The 27947-nt window shown below is 40.5% G+C and overlaps 1 protein-coding gene across 10 annotated transcripts in view; it reads left to right on the forward strand.

Moving 5' to 3' along the window:
• The window catches only part of PLCB4 (phospholipase C beta 4), a 186400-nt gene that overhangs the window by 79863 nt on the left and 78590 nt on the right, over nt 1-27947 (forward strand). For all 10 annotated transcript variants that reach the window (XM_030268791.4, XM_030268786.4, XM_072927413.1 and 7 more), the window contains 4 exons: nt 22004-22104; nt 24263-24343; nt 24644-24703; nt 25936-26079. In XM_030268791.4, the coding sequence (XP_030124651.1) occupies nt 22021-22104; nt 24263-24343; nt 24644-24703; nt 25936-26079 (369 nt within the window). In that variant the 5' untranslated portion in view covers nt 22004-22020. The remainder of the gene's footprint in view (nt 1-22003; nt 22105-24262; nt 24344-24643; nt 24704-25935; nt 26080-27947) is intronic.

A 27947-nucleotide genomic window follows, 5' to 3' on the forward strand; every position in this document is an offset into this window, starting at 1 on the left:
TTATGGTAACAAAATGCTGGGAAGGGTTTGGAGCACAGAACCTCAAGAAAATCATGGTCCCTGCACCACCTGGTCTGTCATTAATTATCTTCTACAGCAGATAATTTCATCAACTGAGGAGCTTTTAGACAGATTACAGTCTCCAGAACTGATAATTGGAAAACTGGTCATGGCTTAACTGTGGCTTTAAAATATTTGATAGGTTTCTGCAAAGAGAAAAGGGAAAATGCATGTGCTGTGGTGTCTGGGGTAAGAAATATGGAAATCTTTGAAGTAAAGGTTTTTAGAGCTGGAAAAGCTTTTCCAGGGCAAAGGACAGTGAAACCTTTGACTAGGTTGCCTGCAGATCTGGTTTCCTCTGGAGCAATAAAGGTGAAAATTGTCACATCTATCAGAGTGGAATGGATTTGGCCCTTCCAGGGTATGAATAATGGAGTACATGACTTCTATGAGACTCTTCCAGTTCAAGGCCCTAATGTTTGGTTTGGGTTTTTTGGTGGTTGTCTTGTATTTAGGATTTTATAGTTGGGTTTTGGGTTGATTTTGGTTCGCTTGGTGTTTTTATCCTTAAAGATGCACAGACCTTTTATAAACATCTTTCATAAAGCTAATGTCATTATTTAATTTACTAAAAAGTGTTGAAGTTATTCTACATTAACATTCATAACTGCCTGAAATCAGACACTTACTGATTTATTGGGATTTAGTCTTTCAATCATTTATTAAATCTAACATTTATGTCCCTCTGCACAAAACTTGTAACCTTTGAATCTTCTAGAAGCAATTAAACTATTCACAAAAATGTAAATATGTTTAGCTAACAATGAGTTATCTCAAAGCAGTCTCTGTGCATTGAAAAATTCATGTTTTATATATATACATACACATATATGTGTGTATATATATAAAAACTTTGTGTGTGTGTGTTTGTGCACTTATATTTAAAATCTCAAAACCTGCTGTTAAGGCATAGGTTATTTTGAATGAGATTGGCAGCACATCAGAAGATTAAATCTTCTAGTTACTTTGGATCTTTTAGTCACTAAATATTGAATTTACAATAGTCTGCTCATTTTGTGGAGAGAAATAATTTGAAGTAGAGCTACCCAAAAGGCAAGATCTTATCTAGTAGCAAAAGCTGTGCTAGTTAGTATTTCCAAGCACGTAGAGCACTACTGAAAAAAATCAGATTAAAATGAAGCCACTATTTATTCTTAAGTGGAGTTCACCTGATGCCCTAAGTTTTGGCTTTCATATTATCCAGATTCTGTACCACATTGATGTGTAACGCTGAAATTCATATAAAGTGTTAGCAAGTTCTCTTCACAATCCTTTTCCAGCCCGAGAACTTGCAGCTTCAGGCCCAAAAAGTACAAACAGCAGCGAATTGAGGAGAGCAAACTGGGAGGGTGGGAGTTCATAACCTGAAGCTGTAATTGGGCAATTAACCCCAATATGGAAATGGACCAAAACTTACAAAAGTGTGAAAACTTGTGACATGCCCAAGGTGTATCCTTTGAGACCTTTTAATAAATCCCTACTTTAACCTTGTCCAGCCTGTTCCAGGCAGCCTCTCTAGGCATCACACCACCAGTCACATTTTCTGCAGCTGACAGTCACTTTGATGTGCTACTATACTTGATGACATCTTCATATTTATTTTAATTCATCCTTTTTAGTCTGCCCAATCTATTTGTATTGTTTCCTTTCTCTTGAGGGATCACTGCAAGAGTCTTGTTGTCTTTATGTGGCTGAAGTCATACTTTACAAGAAATGACCATTCTGGTAAAGCACTTACATTAAGAGCATCTAATAAAAGTGATTTAATAGAGGGCATTACAAAACTAAGCAAAGTTTAAGTCTTATTATAAATTTCAGATTCCTCTGCAGCATTTAGTTTGTGAATATTTGGAATGTACCTCAGGGAAAATGGTTTTGGATCCAAGCATATTCAAAGCATGGAATAAGAACAAAAAGCTTGCAAATGAACTGAAAATCTTGCAGATCCTACATGATGAGGTGCTGAATTTTACTTTGGCTCAACTATTAGCAATGACTGTTAGAAATGTTGCCACCTCTGATTGAGGAGCACCAAAATGAAGTAGAAGCAGGGTTCTTATTGCATCATTAGCTTGTGTGGTAATGGAAATCTGTTAGAGGCTTCTGTGGGGATAATTCTCAAAGTGGATTGGGAAAAATCCTGTGATGACAAGAAGCAAAAATGCCTGTGTTACACTTGGAATGAGCTTCCAGGCTGCCCTGGAATCATTCCATAGTGGCTGTGGCAGTGTGTGACTATCAGAAAGTTGACCATATAAACAAGTCAAAAACCATAGGGAAATAATTAGTGAGCATTTGTAATGTTCAGAGGAGTGGACTGGGAGATGCAGGGAGAATTGTGACCCCAGACTTGGAGGGACTGAGCTGTGCTTCAACATCACAAGTTATTTGGACTCAATTTGCAAGTGTATTTAAAGATTAAAACATTTAAATGATTCTCTGGAGCTCAGAGAAGTGTGTGAGCTGAATCCTACAGGTGTTTCTGGCCACATCACTGAACATATATATTATCATTATAATTGTCATTATATCCCCCTGCTCCTGTGGAGTGTCCCTGGATGTCAGACCTGGATTTGGAGTAGCTGTGTCCATCCAGTCGATCAAAGCTCTGCCATCCCACCCAGTTAGGATGCTAAAGCACAAGTGTAGTCATTGTGCAATGTCAGATTAGAAGTTCTGGTGAAAATTGCCCTTTGATATACAAAATGAATACCACTGCTCATCCACAGAGTGAGAAATGCAATTAGTTTCTTAGGTCATCTCTGTTTTCTGTCATTCATAGCCTTTTCCTCGTCTGTGTGAGGGGTCTGTTTTTCTGGGGAGCTTTCCAATCATCTGATGAACAATGCTGTTCACAGCCAAGTGTATTACTATACTAGAATTTGATTTCTAATCCCAAAGAAATGTAAAGAGAAATTTTCCCCTTGTACCTTTTTATTTATTTTTTTTAAGAACAGTTGACTATATATACAATATGCGGGAAATCAAGGTGAAAATATCAAACAGTCCTCTTAATTCAAGTTCATTGGTTCCTCCAGATGTATACAAAAATTTTAACTTCAAGAAGCTGATTAGCTACATACCAGCATATATTAAAGAAAAATAAGATTAGCAGTCTGTGAAAAGGTAAAACTGTACTATTTATTAAAAGATTTCACTGGAGAAAATGTCTTGTAAGTCACTAATGCTGTCTAATATTTTCCCTTCAATTTAGTTTTGGGGTTTGATTTTTTTTTTTTGCGCTTTACCCCTTTCTGCCATTGACGGTCCATCAGAAATCTATTCATTGTTTTTTTAGTAAACAACAGAAGACTTAAGCACAGATTTTGTTACTATACACTGCTGTGAAGCAGAAGATTGTTATAGTTGTTATTCAGGAGTAGGAAATGAAACAAGCTGCCTTTCGTTTTTCTCCCTGCTTTCTGTCCTAGTTGTGTACAATGCACAGAAACCTTCCTTAAGTATTCTCACTTCCAGTTGATTCCACCTGTATTCCTCACTGTTCCTCTGGTTTTCTGCCTATTTAAGTGATTAATGTTGCTATTAGCAACATCTGTACCTGTTGCATACCCTTGACAAGAAAATAGCCCCCAAGGTTGTATGTAGCAGAAATGGAATCTTTAGAGTCTTTATGCTTTGAGATAACATTATTTTGCATTCATGCTGCACAAAACAATTTAGAAAGACTTGCTAATAAACATAAATTCTAATTCATTAGGCAGGTGGGACTGCCCTGGAAGAAAAATCAAAAGTTAGACCAGACCACCTGGTTCTTCATCAAGGTGTATGTCCTCTGGGTCTGTAGTTTCTGTTCAAATTGTTTGCTTGTCATACTTGGGTTCAGCACCAGAACACTATTATTTTTAAAGTGTTTATATTGAAACCATGCAAAGACCTTTAGAAAGGGTGTATAATTAAGAGTTGAGTGAAATGCTCACAGCCAGACAAATTATATTGGCTAATCTTAACCCAAAGATTCCCTAGGTTAGTGATTCTGGATCCAGCATCCCTCTGTCCTGACTAGATCTCTGTTTTTTAAAAACTATTTTTCCTTTTTAACCTATAAACTGTCTCCTATGGGATTAATTCTGCAGCCATCTCAAATGTTTGATAAGCACCTCTTTTTTCCTCCTTCTCCAGCAGAAGATGAACAACATACACTTCTGCTGGTGCTTCAGGTGGTTTATATCACTCAGGGACAGGTGAGGTGCCTCTGAGTTCATTACACTGATGGGAAACAGCTGCTGCTGCTACAGCTTCAAGCCCTTCCTGCAGCGAGAGCTCTCTGAAACTGCACACATTGACTGCCCAAGGAGTGTCCAGAAGGAAGGAGCAACTTGTGTGCTTGCATGCAGTTATTTGTCTCTGCTCCTAACTATGTTTCAGAGACAGCCAAGTCACATTTCTAGGTTTTATTTGTGTGTCTCAAGCTGTGCCAGGGGAGGTTCAGGTTGGGCATGAGGAGAAATTTCTTTACAGAAAAAATGAGTAGACATTGGGAAGGCTCACCTAGAACAGAGACTAGACAGAGCTAAAGAATAAAGTAGGGATTTATTAGGAGGCCTCAATGGATACACCTTGGGCAGCACAAGAGCCCAGCCAGGGCTACACCCAAGATGAACCCAAAATGTATGCCCAGTCACAGAGTCTCTCACTTTTATAAATGAAATGTTGAGATTCAGAGTCAATCACTTTTATAAGTTCTTCTCCATTTGCATATTGGAGCTAATTGTCCAATTACACCTTTAGGTTGTGAAGTCCTATCCTTCTTGTTTTTTTTTCTTTTCAGTCCACGTTGTTTATGCTCTTGGGCCTGAGATTTGGATCATTTGCCCTTGGTCCCCAGTTAGAGAAGGAATTGCTTTGCCTCCCTACTCTATGAAGAGAGCTCACCGTCCCCTAATATGGAGCCCAGACCCACACACTAAAGAATCTGAAAAATATACAAGCTAAAGCCTGAGGCATCAATTGGAAATGGGCTGTCCAGGGAGGTGATGGAATCACCCTGGAGGTATTCCATTAAAGACTGGATGTGGCACTCAGTGCTGTGGTCTGGTTGACACAGTGGTTCAGTCAAACATTGGGCTCAGTAATCCCACAGATCTTTTCCAGTGGAATTTATTCTGTAATTCTGCATGGAAGATGGATGTAAAGGTTCCTGTTTAAGTGTGTGCTGTCAAGGGCTTTGGGAGAAACAGAACAAGTTGTGAAAATTGTGATGAGCATTTGTGTCTCACACTGTCTGATTCTCTGCCAGCAGAACACCTGGAACTTGTATCCTTTGCATCTCCCAGGCGTCCCGCCATCCCACTTCTCTCCCCCACTGTTCACAGCAGAGGCACTGGGCTCCTCCCTGAAGGCAACAGAGCAGTTCTGTGTCATCTCTCTATGTTCACTGCCACCATTTATCATTGTTTGCTTAGGTCTTTTACAGAATAAGAACAAAATAGGTTTGATGTACTATTCAAGGTGTTCTTGAGATGGGTCACTTGACTCTGGCCAGTGGATGGTCTACATTGAAGCACTGCTTGCAAATTCTTGCAAATGCTTGTGGGATTCTCTTGGATCCTTCCTAAGCAGTGCTGTGTGAGCTGAGCACAAGTTAAAGTCAGTGGGGGAAAATGCCTATTTGTCCTGGTTCAATTTGCTTCAGTTTCCTGAGTTTCAGTCACAACTTAATCCTTAAACAATGGATTTGTTGAAGAAAACTTTTTATTTTAAAGGCTGGAGCACAAACCTAGGGTTTGGATTTCACCCATGCTTTGGCTGTAATAATCTTAGCTTGCAGTGCACATACCTGGAGGGGCTCATAGCTGGAAGACAGAAATCTATTAGATAGTTGCGTTTTCAGTGTCTTGCCATGTAGTCATCTTCACAACACATAATCAGTATTAGAGCAACACTGCTCATACAGAGTGATTTATGGAGGTTTCAGTATCTGCAGGCTGTTCTTCTGGAGAAATATGAAAGCTACTGGAGAGTTTTGGAGAATATTACTGCAGTCTAGAATCACCTCTCATTGCTTTATGATAGTAGAAGGCTTTCAGCCAGCCTGTTTTGTGTGGCTGCGGATGCACCGCAAAGCAGCAGTCACAGGAGTGGTTCAGCAGAAGGTGTGGCTGCCCTACACACCGCAATGGGTAGAAATTCCCAGGATCCCTGCAGCACTATAAAACAGCTGGGAGCAGCCTGGCTGTAGTAACAGGGAGCTGTGTGTGGCTGAGGAGCTGACTGAACCAGGCAGCACAGCAAGGTGGGTCTAGCACCCCAGAGAGCAGGTGAAGCACAGCCAGCTCGGAGCCTGCTCGCGCATCTGCATGGCGTAAATATGCCTGCTAAAGGCTTGGGTAGAGCATTCCCGAGCTGCTGCTTCCCTGCTACCAGCTGTATCTCACCTACACCTGGTCTTTGACCAGAGTGGGCACTCGTGAACTGCCTCATTCCAGCTGGAAACATCCCTTAATTCGTGCCAGAGGATTTCTGTGTGTGAACAGAAGGGTGGATTGATGCATCACGTTCTCCAAGAATTCTCTGTATTCTTGATGCAGGAAAAAAAAGGGAAGTCTCTTAATACCCATGTATGAAAAGCAAACAAAACAAAAAACCCCTTAATTTTTACATATTTTTTTGTTTTTCTTGTTTAAAACATTGACTGAAACCTTAAAGACGTAGCGCCTGGGGTTTTTTTTAAGAATATTTTTGTAAACAATCTTGAGTATGCTGGTAAAGCAGGTCTGTGTGGACATGTCTTGACTGAAGCTGCAGGTTTGATTACAGAGTGGGTGTCTTTGCTCTGCAGTCTAGTATTGCTGGTGGGATTGCCTGGTGGAGCTCAAGTTCAGTTTGTGGCGCATGCAGTCAGAGGAGTTCAGGGAGCATGGCTGGAGCTCCTATCTACAGCTGTGCTTTTTTGTTAGCTTTGGATCGGGTAGTTTTTATCTTGGTGTATCAACCTGGTTTCTTTCCTGGTTTTCTACTTCTATTCCAAAACACAGCCACAATTGAGAAAGGCAGGTTTGGATAGAGATAATGTTATCTTGTGCCTGTCAGGCCTGGGTGTGAAAGCAAAAGGAAGTTTGATTTCTTTAATTGTAATGGAGTACTGTCTGTTACACAGCTTGAAAAGAGCAGCCTTTGTTTCCTAGATCTGATAGTTCTGCCACAGTGATAGGTTTGGCTGAGTTAAGTTATTCCTCCTTATCTTGTGTGTGAATTCGGATTTCCAAGGAAAAGCAGGGTTTCCCTTCTTATCACATTCAGCACCTGCAGGTTCTTGTATTCAACCTGATTTTCGAGTATTGCCATCCTGAACTTTAAGATCAGGTAGTTGTTTAACCACAGCTTCAGAAACAAACTAGGAATAAATTTTTCTGCTTAATATTTCTGCTGTTTCTTTGTGTTCAATTTCTTAATAAATCATGGGATTTATTAATAAATAAATAGGCTCTTGAAAATGTTTCAGCTTACCAGCTATGGTACCTGTTGGCTGTGGGTTTGCTTTTTAACATTACATTAAGCAAGTTCCTGAATGGCTTTGTAACCAGCTCTTAAAGCCAAGTTTTCAGTACGTTGTAAAATTTAAGAAGTGGCAAACTTGCTTTAGGATTGGGTGATTAGACCAAGAGTCCTGGCAAAATGGGCTGCAGAGTATCAAAGGTGAGAGGAATTATTCTCAAAGTCAGCCAGTTTTCAAAATCCTAGTGGTCTTTCCCATCAGTATGTGTGAAATGCAATTTGCTGCCACCTAGAATTCACTGCTCTTGTCTCTGTCTGTACTCCAGTCTGTCCTTGGTGCTGTCTCAACGTGGCTCCTATGTGACCTGGTCACTGCAGAAAACCAGCAGAAAAGAACAAGAGCTTTCCACCCGTGTCTGGCTGTGACCCGCTTGTGATGGGGTCATTCAGGCTGGCAGGAATGGGATCATCACAAAGGAAGCAGGAGCAGGGGGTTAGGACTCCTCTTCTCGGAGAGAGGGAGTTGGTTTGGTTCCTTTTCTGGCCCCTGATGGCTCCAAGGGGCTCAGTTCTGCTGGCACTCAATGTAGGCAGCTGCATGCCGTTTGTGCTGGGGTTTCTGCAGGGAGGTGACTCTGGCTGCTCTGATCAGGGATGGCCTCCAGCACACACGGCTACCAGCTTGCCTGTTTACAGAGCTAATCCGTGGTTAATCAGGAACATTCAGGGGTGGGCTCAGTTAGTTCACACTTTCTCACACACAGATCTTTATGCATGTTAGTTTGCATACAGCAATGAGCAGTACTATTCATTAACCCTCAACGAGCCCATGCTATTGAGATTTTGAGAAAACAGCAGCATTACAACCCAGGAAGGGATCACTTTATTTATGAAATCTGTTATTTCTGTTTTCATGTCAGCCACTTCTGTTTCAGGAGAAGCAGTAGCCTCTCCCTTCCCTGTGCTTCTTTTATCTCCCATCCAAAAAAGCATTGCCAACAACCTGGTATGTCAGCAAGCACAGCCTGGCTGCCTGCCGTCAGGAGGCTGCTGCCAGTTGCTCAGCTTAAAACACTTGCAGACCACTCTCAGTGTTCCTGGGGATGGCAAGAGAAACACCACCTGGACCTAGTCCCTTTTCCCTCTGTATGCCATTTCACTCAGATGCCCAAAGACAAGCATACATGGAGCAAAAAATTCAGCCGTGCAATGACTGTGCAAAGCACCCTCTAACATGGACATGGACTGTACAGAAACTGACACTGCAGGAGAGTGTGCTGACAAAAGGAAAGATTTATTGATGATCTAAACCCTATATTAATATTTAAGCAAGCAAGCAAACAACAAACCCACAGTGTGCAATTTTCCTGGTGCAAACTTTCAATTTCTATATGTAGTTATTTCACAAAAGATTAATTTTAGACAGTGACATCTTGCTTGGTCTGTTCTTCACTGTACTGTGTAGTTGTATAGTATCCAAATGCTCCAAAATCACCTTCCCCGGTGATGCTGAAAAAACACATTCTTGCTTTTAACAGAGGGGAATATTCTGACCTGCTCAGGAGAAATGGTATCTTAAGGAGAATGGAAACGAATTTCTGGCTTGGTGGAGGGTCTATACCTCTACTGTATAAATCCTTTTGCCCGTGGTTCTTTGATGTGGAAAACCTGCCATTTTCCTCCCTTTAAACAACCTTCCCATAGGTATTCCCAAACCCTAGGCTGTTTTCCTGCAGAGTGTGTTCTGTTGTTTCTTTTTCAACTCCTTTGACTGGCAGTGCATTTTATGGTCCAATCACAAAGAACAAGAGTTAATTAGGGTTTTGGAGGGGGATTAAGAGCATTTTAAACAAAAAATCCTCCTCAGGATGTTAGGACTGCTTTGGGAAGAAATAGGGTACAGGAAGGTGGGAAGTGGGACTTTGATTTGTGATTTGACAGTCCAGTTACGACTGGACCAGAATGATGTTCCTGTCACATTATGTTGTCCATTAATTCTTTTGCAAGTTTTATCTCCTACATGAGTCAGCCACAAGGAATGGTGTCCAGGGATAGTGTTTCTTCTCAGGCTTTTTCCATGGTATGCAGCTGATCTTCCAGCATGCAAATCACCCATGCTCACAAGAATCAGATGCACCTGTTCCTTGACCACAGCCCACTCCACAGATGCAGATTAAAAGCCCCTAAAAAGAAAGGCCTGGAGGGTGTGGACCAGTTGAGCTGGGTAATTTCACTGCCAGAGGTATTTTTAGTATAAACTGTGTGCTCGCATCTAAGTTTAGAGTGATTGTAATTATGTTAGAAGTTTTGTTACACAAAAATAAACAGCTGTTGGAGACTGAGGGCAGCTGGGGACCACAAAGCATTGAATGCACTGACTCACATGTGGCAGCGCTTTTCCTAATGTGCCCATTGGGATTCCTTGCCTCAGCTCTACTGCCTGCTTCAGCAAAGTGGTTTGCTCTTCATCAATTTCAGCAGAATATTTTTGGTTCTTTTTTGGGGAATTTTGTTAACTAGGTTGTGAGAAGTGCTGTCATCTCCTTCTCCTCAGCAATGCCTGTACTTTGATTATAAACTGCAGACTTTTCCTTGCAAAGAAACATTGTATTTACATATATACTATATTGTACCTATATGCCTGACATTTTCCCTGGGCTGGTCTATCAGATCTCAAGACTTTTGAAGATTCCTGCAATGGATTTATGGATGTATGCAGAAAGCGTGGGCTGCAGAAGGACAGCGTTCACATTATTGTGCTTACAAGGGGTTTGCTAGCCAAGGGCAAAGAACACTCTTCCTTAAGCTTTCAGTCAAAAACCAGTCTAGACATTTTTATCACATTAAACAGTCTGAAGCATTTAATAGGTATGTGACAGGAAACAAAAGCAGTCTGAACTAGCTGACCAGTTTTCTTATGGGAAAAGCCTGCTGGGCTCAAGTTTTTATTCTTTGCAATGGCAATTATTATGCTGGAAATGCTTAACAGTGATGAAGACAAAGCTGGTTTTAGACACGTAAAAAAAATTTACCTTCACTTTCCTAGGGATCTGCTGTGCTTTGGATGTGATGCTGCTCTTTGTTTTGATGGGTTGTGCCTTTGCTGAGCCTGTGTGCCACTTGTTACTGAGCTGTAGGAGGCCAGAGTGGATGGTGGCAGCCGTAGTTAAGAACCACTTGAGAACACTTCAGTTCATTCAGCCAGTGCAAATGGCAAAACATTTTCTCTCTGTCTCTGCAAGGGTCCCTTTATCAATTTTTATGATGTAACTGGTTAATATCTGTTGATTCCCACTGCATTTGATGGCTTACAAACAGACTGAACTTTCTTTGACCTCCACCCTCACGTCTAGAATCAGTTCTTTCACCTTTCCAGGCTTCTTCCCCATTCATCTATTGGTCTGTCTGCAGCATGGGGCAATACTGAGCTCCTCCCCTCCAGGAGCCCTGCCATCCCCCTTCCTGAGCTGTCACAGTAAGTGACCCCCTCTGCCCTTGCCTGGAATGTTGGTAGTGTTCCTGCCACTTCTCTTTTTCACCCCCACACACAACACCAGCATTGTTTTTCTTATGGTCTTTCTTAGTGTATATTCCACCCAGTTCCCTCCTTTCCAGCTATATTGCAGTTACCCAGCTTCATACTTGGAATAATCTCTAAAAATAGCCTTGCTTGTACTATCCCAAATAATTCCCATTTCAACTTTCCCAAACTATCTGCTGTTTTTTTCTAGCACGGTGAAAGTGTGGCCAACTGGGGTACTTTGTCATGCTGCCTCAGCCCACATCAGTGCCAGACACCCCATCTTTGCTTCCTGTAGTTTTTCCTGTCATTAGTTCCTTCCTCCTCTTTTCAATTCTTATGTTCTTCCCCACATATTTCACTTCTCTCAGCCCTGATGGCTGTCTGGAGTCAAGAATGTCCTCATGATATTCATGCTCTCACCTTTCCAGGGAGAGAGGAGAAGGTGCTGCTCATCTCCCTGCCTGTGTGGGTGTGCTCCCCATGTACCTGTGAGGGCAGAGGTTTCCTCTGCTTGAACTATGTGTCCCTTTCCTCCTCAGCACAAGTGGGGGTGACAGCAGCAGGTGGCAAGAAAGAACAGTGATGATGATGAAGAGGAGGGGCTCAGAGAGGGATCAGCTCCCACTCTCCTGCTGCTTGACACTGAAATTCCATCCTGAAGTTAGGAATTCGGAGAAATTGAGTCCCCTGACTCTGGTGTCACCAGCTGGTCCAGAAAAATCTGAATAAATGGGGTTTCTCAGCATGCTGTAGATCTTGCTGTTTATTAGGAGCTGTCAAAGAAGTGTTCCAAAGGGGCTGTGTGGACCAGCAGGCCATACCAGCACTCCTGACTGGCAGGCTGGCCCTCCTTTCTGTCCCCATACAGGACAAATAGGTTACATACCAACACTTTTATTTTTATCCCTTTAGGAATACTCTGTCAAATCATCCACTTGGAGCAATGAAAAATTGAGATGCCTTTCCTTCAGAAATGTCATAATCTATATTATGAATAGCTGAACAAGCCAAAATGCATCCAGCAGGAAATTCAGAGAGGCTGCTGGCTTGGAGCACTCCCCCACCCTGCTCTTTAACAGCTGACATGCCTGGTTTTACCCCATTTCTTCAAAAAGCCATAAATTGATATTCAAATATTAGTCACTTTTGAGGGTGTTGTTTTGAAGTTATGTAAACAGCTGAATGCCTCAATAATGACTGTATTAGCACTGTGAACTGTTCTGTCAGATGAAGTTCTGAGCAGCTCAGGCAGCCTCTCTTCACCCCACAGAGACAACAGCTGTCAGTTCGGTGGCCACTGCAGAGTCAGGAAACACAGCACAATGTCAAGAGAGTTGTTTTAATATTTGATTAGTAGAAATGAATATGCAGATTGCACAAATTCTCTGAGGCAGGGATTAGTGAGAGAGACTGTGATGCCATGTTTTATGCATTCCCATTTTTTGCTTATGGTTAACTATGAGCTTACCAGCTAAAGGATTTGGGATATTTTTTCATTATCCTTGGCCACATTTTCTGCACAATCTTTCCTATTGTATTCAGAGCTTCTGGGCAGTGGCACAACAACCATTTAAAAAGAAATGTGGCTGAAACAAATTGACAAGAAATGCTTACTCTGCCACCTACCTACCATAATGAAGGAACAATAACTAAAAGTTCAGAACCACTTGCTTTTCCTCTTGCTTGTCTGTGAAATTAAAGATATAAATAAGTGATAACCTGGTGTATCTCCAGCATGGCTGTCTGTATTTATCCTGCTGGAAAGAGGGCTTCTGGATTTCCAAATGTTGGGCAGCACTTTATTTTCAGCCTTGCCTAGTTGTGATACGCTCTGTTTAAAACCAGGGCAATCTCATCTTCAGCAAAATGCCCACTTTGTTAATGAGTTAGCACTGTGTGTTAATGGTGATGAAAGGGGTACTTAGCATTGCTAATTCTGTAAGACAAGTCTTGCTAGCCTCGTTCTTTAGAGGGAGGAAGGGGAAAATGGGAAACAGTAAAATGTCCATTCAGGACTCCAGAGCTGTCTGGCTCCCCCCCAGCTGCAGCCTGGATCCTGTGACCCTTACCTACCCCAAAGGAGATGTGTTTTTCCTGAGTAATTGATGATGAGTGCTGATTTTGCATACAACAGGCAGAGTGACTGCTGAGGGGTGAGAAAAACAAACAAGTTGAAACTCTGCAACAGGGTTTAGGCCAGGCGGTTATTGTTATTTTTTCTTCATCTGTTAAATGTCGTTGTGATTCCCAGATCTGCTTTTTGCACAGGAGTGTTGAAGCACACACTGTGAGCCCCATGTAGTTTCTTTTCCTGATATTGACTGGGAGATTTTCTGTGATGTGAACTTGAAATCTTGGCAGAAAACATCATCACGTGCTATAGCAATTCAGAAAAGATAATTTCCATTCCAACCAGCTGATAATGCCCTGCCTGCATTCCCCTACCTTTGAGATGTGACTCCAGGGTGATGATAAAGGGAGATAGAAAAGGGAGGGAGGGGAAGTGTTGAGATGGAATCTGAGCAGCATTACATCTTCTGAGATAGATACCAAAATCTTGCTGATGTCATGGATTAAACTGCATAATGACAATCTTAAAAGTATAAACACCCTGTGCATTTCCATGGTGACTGTAGTTCCTAGGCTTTATCCAGGGTACCAAGAAATTTGTAATTAGTTTAAACTTCCAACAAATACCTACTTTTTACTCACTGCCAACTGTCAAATAATGAACACGGCTTTTTGATATTAATGCATTTTAGACCGCTGGAACAACTGCCAAAGATCACCTTACCTTTGTCTGAAATTTTAAACCAGCAATGTGTATCACTCTTGTTTTCTCAGAAATCATCCAGAAAACCAGCAAATTAGAATGTCACTTTCCTAATTTTAGATTTTAAAGTAACATCTATGTTCCTCACAGCTTATTAATTTTTAATATATCTGTATATTTTGAAAAAGATCCTAATAAATAATGTCCAAACTATATTAAAGTTTGGTTGGAACTAAAGTACCTGACCATAGGCGGGATTATTTCAAACACACAGGGATTTAGAAGTTATTACAAAAATATGATCTTGACCTTTCACTGCATTTTATTAATACGAAGCTGAGCCTGTGTCAGTGTTTGGAAACAGACAACTGTGTCCTCAGGATGTGGTCATGGAGCAGCTGATAGTTGTAGTTTGTTTTATTTTTGTTTGAGATACTACATTGTGTTCTTTCCAAAACTTTTCCTTGCACTTAGAAAGGAAAGACTTCTGATATTAATGTAGTTTGGAAGTTTGTTTTCATGGTATTTGTAGTTAATAATTCAGTCTTAGGATCTTGCAGTTGTTTTATGTCCTTGGATCTCTGAACTCCTACATTTGTAGTTGGAGTGATGCTTACTTACAGTTGTTTGGTGTTTATCCATACTCCCACCTGAGCTCTTTCTAGAATTTTTATTTCAAACATTTATTCCTGTCTTCCTATCACATTAAAGTACTGGAACCGCTTCTGCTTCTGATCTTTTTAGAGCTAAATGCACCAGAATAAAGCTAAAAAGAAGAAACTGAAGTTCTAAATGTCAAAATCGCCCATGATTTTAATTCAAATAATTTGCACAAACACTTTGTACAGGTGGACCTAAAAGTGAGTAACACTACTCACTGACTTAAGATGTGTTACCTGTCAGCTGATTAAACAACAGTAGAAATTAAGTATGGTATTAATTGCCCAAACACCATATTGAAAATGTGTTTTTCATAATTCTGACAAATCCTATTCCTTTAGGCTGTAATTTGCTGCCATAGTGATACAAGGTGTCAGAGTTTACAAAACTGTATAGAGAGAGTCTGGGCCTCAGACTCAGTAAATCAGGAAATACTTGAGATGTTTTGTAAGTGCTACTTGTTGGTTGGTTGGTTTGTTTGTTTTATTATTCCATGAGGTAGCCTTTGTTTTAACACTGCCTTCCATTGAAAGACACAAAGTGAGGTAATTAAACTTAATAAAAGTCACTGCTGGTTAAATCCAGACCCACTGTATACATCTATCACATGCTATAGCAATTCAGAAACGGATCTTGGCAACAATTACACAAACCATTGGTTCCATCAAAGTCCAGTTTGCTCTCTATTACTACCTGGGGATGAGATGGAAATGGGACACTTGATATTATACTAAATAAATCTTCAGCACCTCTAAGACTTCTGCATGACTAAAGATAAAAATGTAGCATCTTCCACATTTTTAGACAACTTAATATTTTGTATGGTTGGTGTTATTGGAATGAGAGAAAACAGGGAAGATTCTGGGGAATGGTTCCTCATCACATGTCCACATGAAAGAAAGTTCACTTGACAATCTAAAGCAAAATGTTACTGTTAGATGCATACTGAATAATACGTGTAAATGAAAATCAATTGTAATTTATGGTCTTTTGATGAATCAGACTGCTAAATCCTCTGTACAATTCACAGCATTCTGAGCATTTTCCCTCCTGAAATAATCCCTTGGGGAGATCTGTGCCTTTCCTTTTTGCTCTCATCTTTGCTGTTACAAATTTGAGAATATTAACACCAAATTTCCTATCACCAGAAGGAAAGAACAGTAAATACAACTTTACTTATTCCATGACGTTTGTAGTTTTCTATGTCTAGTTCACTATTCTTTAACACCTAAGTTTTTAGTAATGTCCAGTTCTGATAGCTCTCTGCATTTTAGCTCACTATTTAAGTAATAACTTTTTCTAGGAATATGTATAGATTCTCTTATGGCTTTAGGAGTGTTTCTGAAAATGAGTAAAATATTACCTTTTCTTTGAACACTTTGGTGTCACAATTGCAGCTTTATTTTTGTTTTTTTTTTTAGGCATTTCAAGTGACATCTATCCAAAGGCTCATTTTGGTCAGCAAGTGAAACCAGTAAAGCTGGTTTTACAGTGGTTGCACACAAGGACTGATCCCAATGTGTGATGAGTCCAGATGACTTTGGTGATCAATTCAAAAGGGAAACTCTACTCCAGTGGCTCTGTATTGCTGCTGAGCAGAGAAATAATTTGCCTTCTTGGTCCTACAAATGTCTGTAATTTCGAAGTTTGTGAGGAATTAGACCTGAGTGAATCATCTGAGAAGATTTCCGTAATGGCTTGATTTAAATGTATTTCTAATTGTCAGAATGGAGTTTTGTTATACTGTTGGAAATATACCAGAATAAGTTTATTTACAAAACCAGCATGTCTCTTTCTACACCATTCACTTCTCATAAAGGCAAATGCTTTCCCCCTCAAAGAGGATGGGTGGTCAGCACTTATGTAAAAAAATGAGAATTTTCAAATGAGTAGGAAGGATGGGGAAAACTCTAGATATGAACAAACTCGGAAGCCATTAGGACAAGAAAAATATGTCGGGAACCTGGGGGATGATGTTTGAGTCCTGTATTTTATCCTAGGAATTCCACTTGTTAGAAACAATGGGTGTCATCAGAGGTGGTGACTGAGGCACAGCTGTGACCTGAAGGCAGAGCCAGGAGCAGGTATTCATTGTGAGCTCTGCCCTGGGCAGCCTCACTGACCTGGGAGAAATGTTCAGCAGAGCAGCTCAAAACAGGCCCCTTCTTGTTGTGGTCTAAGCCCTCAGCTGCCCCTGCATGCCAGTGCATTCCAGCCATTCAAATGGAATGGAAAATGAGACAAAATGGAAATGGAGAGCAGTGCTAGGCTATGTGTGCTCAGGCGCCTGTTGTGTGTCTGGTGTTCTTCCTGGACCTTGTTTTGGGGAGAACTGGTTTCAGTTGCTTGCATTAGCTGTGGGAATGATGTGTTTAAAAATAGCCTGCGGAAAAATTAATCTTGAAAAAAGGGGGGGGAAAAAACCCAGCAAAATTTAACTATGGAACAGCTTGGAGAGCTGGGAAATCTTGGAATTGTCTTATAGTAGAGAGTGGGCACTTCAGAAATAAAGCAGCATGGACCTGTTACTTTTTACATAGAATTCACACTATAGTGGCTTTTATTTTCTTAAAACTTACTCTGAATTTTAAGTTCTAGAGTTGAAACCAAGGTTTCATATTTAAAGGACATGAAACTGCATTTTGCTTTTTTTCATTTTCCCTGTCTCTGCATTTTGCTTACGTTAATGTCAGTACCTTTATGACCAAATTAATTTGCCATTGAGGAGTAAACACATGAAGTTCTGACTTTTCTTCAAGTTTCTAGAAACATTTACAGTATTTGAATATGAAAGTACTTCAAAGCCTCATTAAAAGAATGAAAGGGGCATTTTTAAAAGAATTTCAGTTCTGCACTGTTTGGCTGTTTGGTCATGGACAGTTGGATTTTCACTCTAGTCCACAGCTTTGCAGGGAGACTTGCTGGACTGGGATGAACTCCATAAAAAAAAGCCCCAAAGTTAGAGAAATCTGCTGATCTAGATCTGGTTGTCTTTGTAATGAAGAATCTTGTTTACCAAACAGGAGTGATGGTGAAGGTTATATTATATGTACTTCAAGGTGAGGAGATGTCCTAGGGTGACTGGGAATGGGAAAAAAAATTCATTTTTGGGTGTTTTTTAATTGCTTCTTCATATCTGCAAGAAAAACATCCTGGGCAAGATTTCTAAACTCAGCATAGTGCTGGGTAGGTGATGCAGTTGAAACCCACAGAAACAGTGACCGGGGCAAGTTTAGGGCATGTCATTCCAAGAGATAAGTGGTGAAATGACAAACACAGAGTGTGGAGCCTCCTCACCTCTCACTCAGCAAATAAGGATTCATTCCAGAGGCAAAAATAATAATGACTAAAAAAAAATTGACAAGTCCTGTTAGGATACTCAGGGCTAAGCAAAGTGCGGAAATTGTATTTCTGTGTTTGAAACTGTGGGGGTCAGCTTTGAGGAACTCTGCTGTCCTTTCCAGTGTCTCAACATTGACAGGATGTTTATGGGATGCAAGGAGTATCCTATCCATCATGCTAGCCAGCCCTGTGGATTAGTTTAGAGTATCACCTCTTTCCCCAAACATTTGTCTCCTTTGTATTAACAGAATCCTTTCCTCCTCCTGTTCAGCCACACCTTGTCCTTCTTTTGGTCACAGAATGAAAAACCCAGGGTTTATAGCCCACACACCTCAGATTTAGCTTAGTACAGACAAGCCTAGAGAAGATGAAGACTTTTTTGTTAATTAATGCTCTTCTGAATATGGTTAGTTTTGTATCCTCACTCTCTGGGTACTCCAGGTGAATTTCATGTCATCCAAATCATGCCTTAAGGCATAAATCAGCGTTGGTAGAACGGGAGATGCTGCAAGAGGCTACTCTTGCACTATCTACTACTATACTACTGCAGTATCTACTATCTAGCTACTGCACTTCACCTGCCTCTCCCTTGTAGTCATTAATTAACTCCTGAGGTGCATTTATATGAGTGTCCTTTCTACTTTTGTGAATGGCATGTATTCAGAGGAGTCGTTATACTTTGAGAACTCTTAAGTCAGTAAGAAGATTTGATTTCAGTTTTTAAAAGTGGTATAAAAGTTTTCAAATTAAAATGTTGCTGCCTTTAAATTTAGTTCCTTTGCCTTCTATGTCTCCAGTTGAATTTTCACACATTTCATTGTTATTTAATTTCTCTAAAGAGGGTAATTCTTGATTCTCATCATAGTGAGGATATATGCATGCATATATTTGCAGCCATATGAATGCTACAATGTCATGTTTGTTCGGGTTTGCTGGTTGGGATTGGTGTTGTTTTTCACTGTCTTTGAACTGCTAAAAAAAAAAGATGAAGATTTACAGTGGTCCAAAGAGTGACAGGGGAATATTTTATATTTTAGTTTGGTGATCTTAAAAGCTAACAGGGTTAAGAAAAAAATGGATTTTTGAGAGGAGTGTAAGAAATGTGAGAGACTGAAAAGAGCTTTTCTAAAGGCAGTGAGAATTTTCTTCACCTTCTGCACAGCTGCCAAAGCATAAGGCTTAAAAAGGTTGTTTGTTACGATTCCTCCAACTCCTTGCTGCATGTACTCAAGCTGTCTTTCCCTCACACTTCATCTGTCTCTGTTCATCTGTAAACTGAAGTGACCTATGAGAGCAGAGCTAGAGAAGGGGCTAGGAAGGTGGGAAATAACAATGAGGTAGAGTCCCCGAGACAGAGGTTAGTTGCTGGATGAATTGTGAACAGTCAGGCATGTTTTCTTGACACTAAACGTGAGGTTATGCAAATAAGACGAAGGACTGTAATCCTGGTTCCAGTGACAGGGGGTGGTGCTGGGTTACTGGTCCTGGTCCAGACCCCTGACTTCAGCAACCAGCAGGGAAAGTGGAGAGGGCTCAGGCTGACTGCAAGGTTTGAGAAATGCACATTGCAGCACAAACTGAGGAGCTCCTTCTGTGTAACGTCTCAACGATGAGGTAACGGGTTCATCAGACTGTGTGAGTACCCAGATGGAGGAGAGGACCTCTGAGGAAGAGGCTTTTCCACAGCTGTGTTTCTGGGACTGGATAGTGAACTCAGCTGTGCTGACGAGGTGCATGTGTGTCGTGTTGAGGTGGTGAGTCTTTCTGAGAGTTAAGTGTGTGCTCTGACACTCTTCATATCCAGGTTTCAGCATGCCAGATGTGGATGTGGCTTACACAGCAGTTCAGAGCACTTGTAGAACTTTTAAATCTGGTTTTGTGTGAGGTTCAGCACCAGTATAAAAGGGGGGAAAGCCATTTCTACAGTCTTGGGACTGTGGAGGAATATTCTTCACAGCCTTAAAAGTGCCATCACATTTCTGGTGTTTTAGCACAGAATGTGTTGGCTTTTCCCAGAAGGATGGGAGCATTTATTGCTGCACAAACTACCTGTTGTATTTGAAGACCATTCTGATAATAGAAGACATTTAAATAGATAGGGGAACAGCCACCATGCCATAAAAATAGTGGTTATCGCCCCAGGTGTGTATGTTTTAGGTTTCCTTTGCCCTAAGAACAACCACTAAGTTTCCGATTTGTTGTGATAATTCTGAGCTGCTGTGTGAAGTCCATGAGCTGCAAAGAGCATGGCCCCATAGTGCTGCTGCAATGGGGATGGCTATTCTGATATCCAGCTTCCCTCATGAAATGAGGGAAAAGCAGATCTAGGCTGATCTGAATTGGAAGAGACATGAGAATTATATGTATTTAAAAAAAAAAAAATTGGCACTTTCCTTGAAAGGATCTCAAACCATCTCACAATCCTCGTGAATAAGATAATATTCCTTGTTTACAATGTGGAAGAACCAAATGCACAGGAGTGGCTAAAAGAAAAGGGGGCTTTGATAAGATATTTGGTACAGATGATCTGTTTTCTTCAAAGCTTCTCTTCACTGGGAGAAAAAAAGGTACAGACTAATAGTTTAAATATCATTTAGCCTTTTTTAAAGATTAGGAAATAGAGACCTATTATTTTGATTTTTTTATCCTGTTTTCAATAAAAATGAACACTTAATGGTGACATGTATATATAACTTTCAAACTGTATTTTTTATTTCTGTATCAGTGACCAAGAAAGGGTTAGGAGATGAGTTAACATGAAAATGTACTTTGCATGTTTTAATTAGCAGGGTTACTTTTTCAGTAGAAAATTACCAAAATAACTGTTCTTAAAGCAAATGTTGGACAGAATCTTTTAACAGTTTTGATCTCATTCTTTTTCTTGTTAAAAGATGTTTTATGTGAATGAAAGCAAGACAAGGGGAATACTACAAAGTTCTTAGGCTCTTTTAATCACTTGCATTTATTCTGGGTTTAAAATTCAGTTAGAGAAAAGACATCTCTGTGTGCATGGATTGCCCAGGCTGTCATGCTCTCCCTGGAGTTTTATGTGACTCTTTATTCTTCTCACTTGGACAAATGTTCCCGGGTCTTGTGCCTGTGCTGCAGCAGATCCAGAGCTGGCCACCCTTAACCCGTGTGGTGCCTCTGGGGGCAGTCAGGAGTGGCTGAGCGTCCCCAGCTGTCACTGCAGGGACGAGCAGGACAGGGTGAGTGAGGTCAGTGGGGTGGCCCTGTCCTGCATCACCCTCCATGTCCCCTCTCACAGCACGATTCCCTGACATCCAGCACTCAGCTCACCTGGCTTTGCTGCTACCAAGGGCATTTCCACTCTTTCTGCTCCAGTGGATAACGGGATGATCAGGATGCTGTGTGACCTAGATCGCATTAGGAAGCAGGAGCAACCACTTCAGATGAAAAGAACTTAAATGAAATCTCAGAGTATTTAGTTGGGGCATTTTCTGCCCCATTTTCTGCCCCTTCCAGTGAAACCTGGAAGGCATTGGAAAGGTTACTGGATAATTTGCTGTCGTTATTGTAACATCCATACAATATGACTTCTGGATTTTATTTTAAATTTACAATTTTGTTCACGTTTGTTCTCTTGCAGAAGCGCACAATACAACCACCTAGTTTTATTTAATGACCTATATTGCTAAACAGTATTTTTCCCTATGAATTTTGACATATATATTATTCACATCTTGAATTATGGATAAAATATGACTGAAAATACCCAGGAATTTATTTAACATAAACGAAATTTGAAACAGAAGAATGCATTTTGTGTCTGTAGCATACTGTTTAGGATGTTAAGAAAAAAAATAATTCTGTCTCTGTAGTAGCTGGTGTTTTCCAGTAAAAAAAAGAAGTATTTGTCTGCATTACAGGCTGTGGTATTTGGTCACCGAGAGCTAGGTTAATCCCAGCCCCATTGTACTCTAGAAGTTACAGTGTAAGTGTTTTTCAAATAATTAAGTTCATACACACATTTTGCAAGTATTTTCCATTTTAAAGATATGAAACAAAATTATTCCTAGGAGGAAAGCTCTTGATTTGGAAATGCACCATGACTTTTTAGTACTTCTGTATGAAAGAAAAAGCTAAAAGTCACTTTTTTTCCTGCTTGGCCTTTGAAATACTCCTTTTGAAGGACAGTAATTGAACTGTGCTTTTTCATTCCATTTCAGGTTTTTCTTCTGTAATCATGGCAAAACCTTATGAATTTAACTGGCAGAAGCCAGTTCCCTCTTTTATGCAAGATGGAGCTGTGTTTGATAGATATGAAGAGGTAAGAGGCCAGTTGCCTTTCATTTTCTATTATCTTTTAAATATGCAGAAGTTCCAGAATATTTCATGTTTTGCTTTCACTATACACAAAGAAACTTTAATTTTTTTCTGGTAATACTCTCAGAAAAAAATAGAAAAATAATTCTCAGAAAACCCTTGTCTGTGGGGAGGCAATACCAACAGACTTTATTGCTACATAGGGTTTTTTTGCTTTTAAAAGAAATAGCTTTAAAATATATTTAATCCCTCTGATTTGACATAAGCCCTGAGGAAAAGAAAGGGAGAATTGGACCAAAATATCTGTTACATGTATAAAACTCTCATCTTTGCAGATTCATAAAGCACATTTATTAAGCAAAGTGAATCCTTCAATTTTTTGTACTATCTATCAAATGGAGGGAGGAAGAATATTGCCTTTTTAAAAATATATAAACTGAAGACCTGCCTATTACAAGGGAATGTCAGAGAACACAGAAAATTCATTTTCTGATTCAAATGCGTCATTTCAGAACTGGACTGGTTTTATCTACTTTAGAAAATCAATCTGCACTCTATCTGAAATATGATTACTATGATCCTGCTTTCAGCTATGCTTTAATCCACATTTATTAAAGGAATGCAAAACAGGACATTTTACACAGGCAGCTGAAATAAAGTACTAAGAAGTTTACCCAATACTCAGCATTGATGTGCTGGTAAGAATAATTGTATCAGGGGCTATTTTTAATCTTGTTTGAACAGGAGATCTCTAGAAGTTGTAGGTAAATGCCTTCAGGGATATTAGTATTTTCTTATCTTTTGAAATGTAAGTAAAAGGTATTTTTTGTCACAAAGCCTGCCAAGATAGGGATAGTTGGTTTGCCCTGGGTTTCCAGATTTGGGGCCAGACAAATGAAGTAGATAGTGGTGAACGTGGGGAAAAAAAGCTTTCTTTTCCTGCAGCAAACTCTGCTGCAGAAACAGCCTGTGAGGAGCTGAGTGAGGGGCACAGCCCCTGGTTGTTATCTCACCATTCAACAAGGAACAGAGAGTGGGCAGCTACAGCAGAGAGTTCCAAGTGCTCCAGTTTGGGTGTGATGGCAGAGACACTGCCAGGCACCTGGGTGTCACCACTTGGATGTGGTGGCAGGCACAGTGTCAGGCACAACTGTTCTGTTATCAGCAGGCATCTCTGGGACTCTCCACAGCTCTGGGCACATGTGGGGCGAGAGCTGGCACTGAGCTCCTGCTCCTTGCAGCTGGATTTGCTGCTCCCCAAAACCTTCCTGTGGAAAGGGGGTCCTGGTTTCCCCCCGTGCAGGAGAAGGTTTTTTGCCTATCGTGTGATGCCCTCCTGCTCCCAGTTGCTGCAGTTTGTTCCAGGTTTTCTGTGGCACACTTGGGAGCCTGTTTTGTTTCCTCACAGAGGGCTCTTCCTACAAATTCACCTCACTATTCAATTAAGGAAGTCAGGAAGTTCTGGATCCTCTTTTTCTGGAAGAAGTGATTGATTCTGCACACTGTTTTCCTGCATTTTAGCTTAATTTATGATGTTCTAATTGAGGCTGGAGGTGTGTGGAGGAAATTCCTTTTTAAATTCACCTAATCTGATTTTTTGTCTTGCCCAGTCTCTCTGGAATGCCATCCTTTCGTGATTTCTTCTACAAATCAATATCCTTCAAGCTCTGCTTGTCATTTACGCTGGCTGCAAAGCACTCACAGCGTGTACACTGCCAAAGTGCAACAGAAAAGTGCTTGCCAAATTCTGCACGTTATAAGGAAATGTGGCCATTTGATCCTGAAGGTGGCACTGGATTTATATATTTTTTACCTTAAAGCATTTAATTTTCAATAAATTTCTTGAAGTTCTCTTTATTAAGCTTTTTTTATTAAGTAAGAATCATTCCTTCTATTAAATAAAGCATCTTCATTTAGGTGCAATGAGGTAGGAAAACATTAATTATGTGCATTCCAGTATCTCAAGTATCAACAATAAGACAAATCATTAAAAGTGATCTCTTTTTTAAAAGCCTACCTCCTTTGTTTCTGTTTTTTTGGGAACAGCAAATTCTGCAGGAGGGTCTTTGGAAAGAAACAGAACAATCCTTTATTTTTGAATGATAAATAATTGATATTTGTCAAACTGACTAAAATGATGGTCTGTATTTTCTTTTCTATAGGAATCTTTTGTCTTTGAAAGCAACTGTCTCTTCCAAGTGGACGAATTTGGTTTTTTCCTGAGCTGGAAAAGTGAAGGAAAGGTATATTGCGATTATGCCAGGAATGTGTATTACATGTTATTGCACTTTATGTATATTCTGGTTTTTAAAAATCTAAAATACTGTGTTAGTTTATTTACAAAACTTGTCCTCATCCTATTCTTTTTAGAATTGACAGAAGTGAAGAATTTAAGAGGGAACCAACTGATATTAAAGGGAAATATACTGCTTGGCTTTATTAACAGAGTTTGCCAATTAAATTCGCTGTTTATTTTTGCTGAAATTCCCAGTGGAACCATGTCTCAGCAGACCTTTGAACTTGTACCCTTTTTGTCCTTTCAGGAGGGACAGGTATTAGAATGCTCCCTGATCAACAGTGTTCGTTTTGGAGCTGTACCAAAGGTACTCTATGCCTACTTTATACTTCCATTTAAACAAAGAATATTTAAGCTGAAGGTGAAATGCAGAGAGTGGCATTCATTTCTTGAAATAATACCAGTAGCACAGCTTTTATGTTGCAATCATAGCCTCAATTTTGAAGTTTTGCAGTGATTTATTGTGATTGCAGTGGGCATGTTCAGTCATTTGGTCTTTCTGATGTACTGCAGGATTCAGGATGCACTGAAAGCTGTACAGACGTTAAGCTGTACAGAGCACATAGCAGGAGATTTCAATTATCTTGTAACAGTTTATTGTGTTACTTGTTTTAGGGATCTGAAAAAATGTTTCATTTTGTTCTGATCTGTTTGAATTTATTTTATCTTTTCACTCCATTGGCATAAACTCTAGAAAGATTTGTTTGAATCCTTCTTTATGCATTTAGGTGGCCAGAGAGGGCCACTGGTCACAGTCTGCCTTTTTAAAGAGTATCAGCAGAAGTACTAGCTAGGAGTTCTGGAGAACCCCAAACCTTTGGAAATATGCTCAGTAATATTCAGAAGGAATATGCAGGATTTTCTGCACTGAGTTGTGGCTCTCCTTCCAGCAGGCCTTCAGGTTAGATTTGTTGTGAACCCTGCATTTCCACTTTCACATGTTAAGTGGGTTTGTGTTGCCTGTAGGTAAATCTCTCTTTGAAATCCTCTTGGGAATCCATAGGCCAAGATCTCTGCCCCACAGAGAAGGGGCAAGAGATGTGGTGATGCAGACAGCCCCATCCTCCCCGTGCTCACAGCCACACCAGTGTGCTTCAGACTTCAGCTCAGACTTCAGCTCTGTCTTTAAAAAAGTATGCCCATTAAATCTCCAGCAGCAGGGACAGCAGCTCGTGTGACATGTTGCTAAGAAACAGCCAAGGAGTCACAGAGATTGTGACTCTCAGGAGCTATGGACTTAACTAGATTGGAATAATTAACTTAGAGATTAGTACTGATCCTCTGTTTCCAGTCCTTGGAGTGATTAATTTTTCTTATTCATGATAAAAATATGAGTTCTCACAATTGTGTTCCTAACTGTTAGAATATATTGTTTTTTCAGGTTTGTACACAATGTTTCTGAGTGAAAACACTCATTTAAGATGACTGGCAAATGTTTAAAGATGTAAATGTATAAGGAGGTGAAAATGCATTTTTACTGTAGGGCCTTGCATAGCAGAAGTGCTGCAAATGTAACAAGTTCTTTATTCTGTTTCACAGGATCCCAAAATACTAACTGCACTCGAGGCTGTTGGAAAATCAGAAAATGAGTTGGAAGGACGGATAGTGTGTGTTTGCAGTGGCACAGATCTGGTGAACATCAGCTTCACTTTCATGGTAGCAGAAAACACAGAAATAGCCAAGGTATTTCACAATTAAACAGTGCATGGGAGTTGAAAGAAGAGCTCATCAGCAGTGCTCAATTGTTTTTCCTAAGTCTGCCTGCATGGCTGACTGAAATACCTGGGTTAGTGTCTGCTGCCTCCCTCTTCCAGAGGACAGCAAATATCCATGTGGAGCATGTCTGTGTGCCATGGTGAGAGGAAACAGTTATTCTCTCAGCCTGTGCATGCACAGTGGGTCATCAAAATTCGACAGTGAGACCATTGTGTATAGCACAGAGCATTCCCTGAGCTGGTCAGTGTCTCTGTGTGGGGCTGGCTCAGCAGTTGAGGTGGTGATGCTGGGTCTGTGACGGGGATGCTGAAGGGAAGTGCAATTGCTGCCATTTTCTTGGTGGGTGGAGTTCAGCCCTTCAAAATTCTGTTCTGATAGCCCAATTGTATCATGTGGTTCATATTATTTAAAAAAACAAAAGCAGGAAAGGACGCTCTCTGCAGTTATGGGGATCCCAGTGTAGCCAGGTTCTTTTCTGCTTCCCTTTGACATGGAACAGCCCTAAGGAGACAATGGTGCTTTTTTACACATCCTCCTTACTGAGAGCTAGAGACTGCAGTTCTCATGCAAGCCTGGCCTCCACCTGCCCTGGTATTCAGCTGTAAACTGCTCTGAGAAACCTGGTCAGGGTGCTGATAGTACACTGCTAGCTGAGATCCAGACGTTCATGGGGGTTTAAAATACACACTCTTTGCTCTTCTTCTCCGTATGTATTATAATCTGTTCTGTCTGTAAGATAAATATTAAATAGTGATCAGTATCACACACCTGGTAAATCCCCTTCTTTAAAACTGTTTGCTGCGTGCAACACCACTAAATCCCTTGCCAGACATAGTTTATTTTTCATTGCTTTGGATCCATACCTTTGGAAACACTGGCAATGCTGAGTAAACTCCTTTATAGGGGAAACACTTGTATGATTTACAGAGGTACACTAAATTGATTTTACTGTGTGTATTTTCAGCAGGCCTTAAAGAAAATAACGTGTCAGAGTTATGTTTTGAAAGCATTTGAAAAAAGAAGTAAAGCAAAGGAGATGCTGGCAGCAGTCACTTTCATACTCAACCCAGCAGCATCTCTGATTTATTCTGAAAGCAGCTGCAGTTAAGTTTCTCAGCCACCTTGGATCTCAATAACCTGTATTAGACTAATTGGTTTGTGAGAATGTTGGCCCATTACAGAGGCTGTCACAAGAGATGAGCTAATTATGCTGTAGAAAAGATCTACTGCTCATTAACAGCCAAGCTTTACAGAAATGGTGTGTCATGCTGCAGTGGACAGGTTCTGAGAGGCCCGTGGAAGCCAGACTCCTGCATTTGGGAGCCTTTCTATCAAAATATATATCCAGAACTGTCAGCAGTGATGATGCACCTCATCTGATATGATATGTTTGAGCACGAGGGAGAGCATAAAGCAGATCAAGCCAAAAAAATCAATGCAGAGCTTTCTAAGTTGCCTTTGGTGGAGAATTTGGCCTGTACTGTGTTGACCCTTGGTATACAGTAAATACATCAACTTGCTACTCCACTTCTGTACTAAAATGGAATTTTCTAGGTGTTATCTGCACATACAAATGCTCCTGCTTAATTCTTCCTGTTGGGTTCAGGAGAAAACGTCTTTCTTGTGGAACACAGTAAATCCCTTCCAGAAGAACCAAGCCTTCTCATGGCATTAAGTAGCTGTGCAGCTGCTAACTGCAGCTTAAAATAGGCCTCAAATTAATCCATGTTCAAAGCCCCTCCTTTGAAATGACAGGGGCAAGAGTTTGGAGGAGAAGGGGCAATGACTGAAGCTTAAACTGCCCAGATATGTGTAAGGGTTGTAAAACGTGAGTG

The sequence above is a fragment of the Taeniopygia guttata genome, chromosome 3, assembly GCF_048771995.1.
Source record: "Taeniopygia guttata chromosome 3, bTaeGut7.mat, whole genome shotgun sequence".
NCBI lineage: Eukaryota > Metazoa > Chordata > Aves > Passeriformes > Estrildidae > Taeniopygia > Taeniopygia guttata.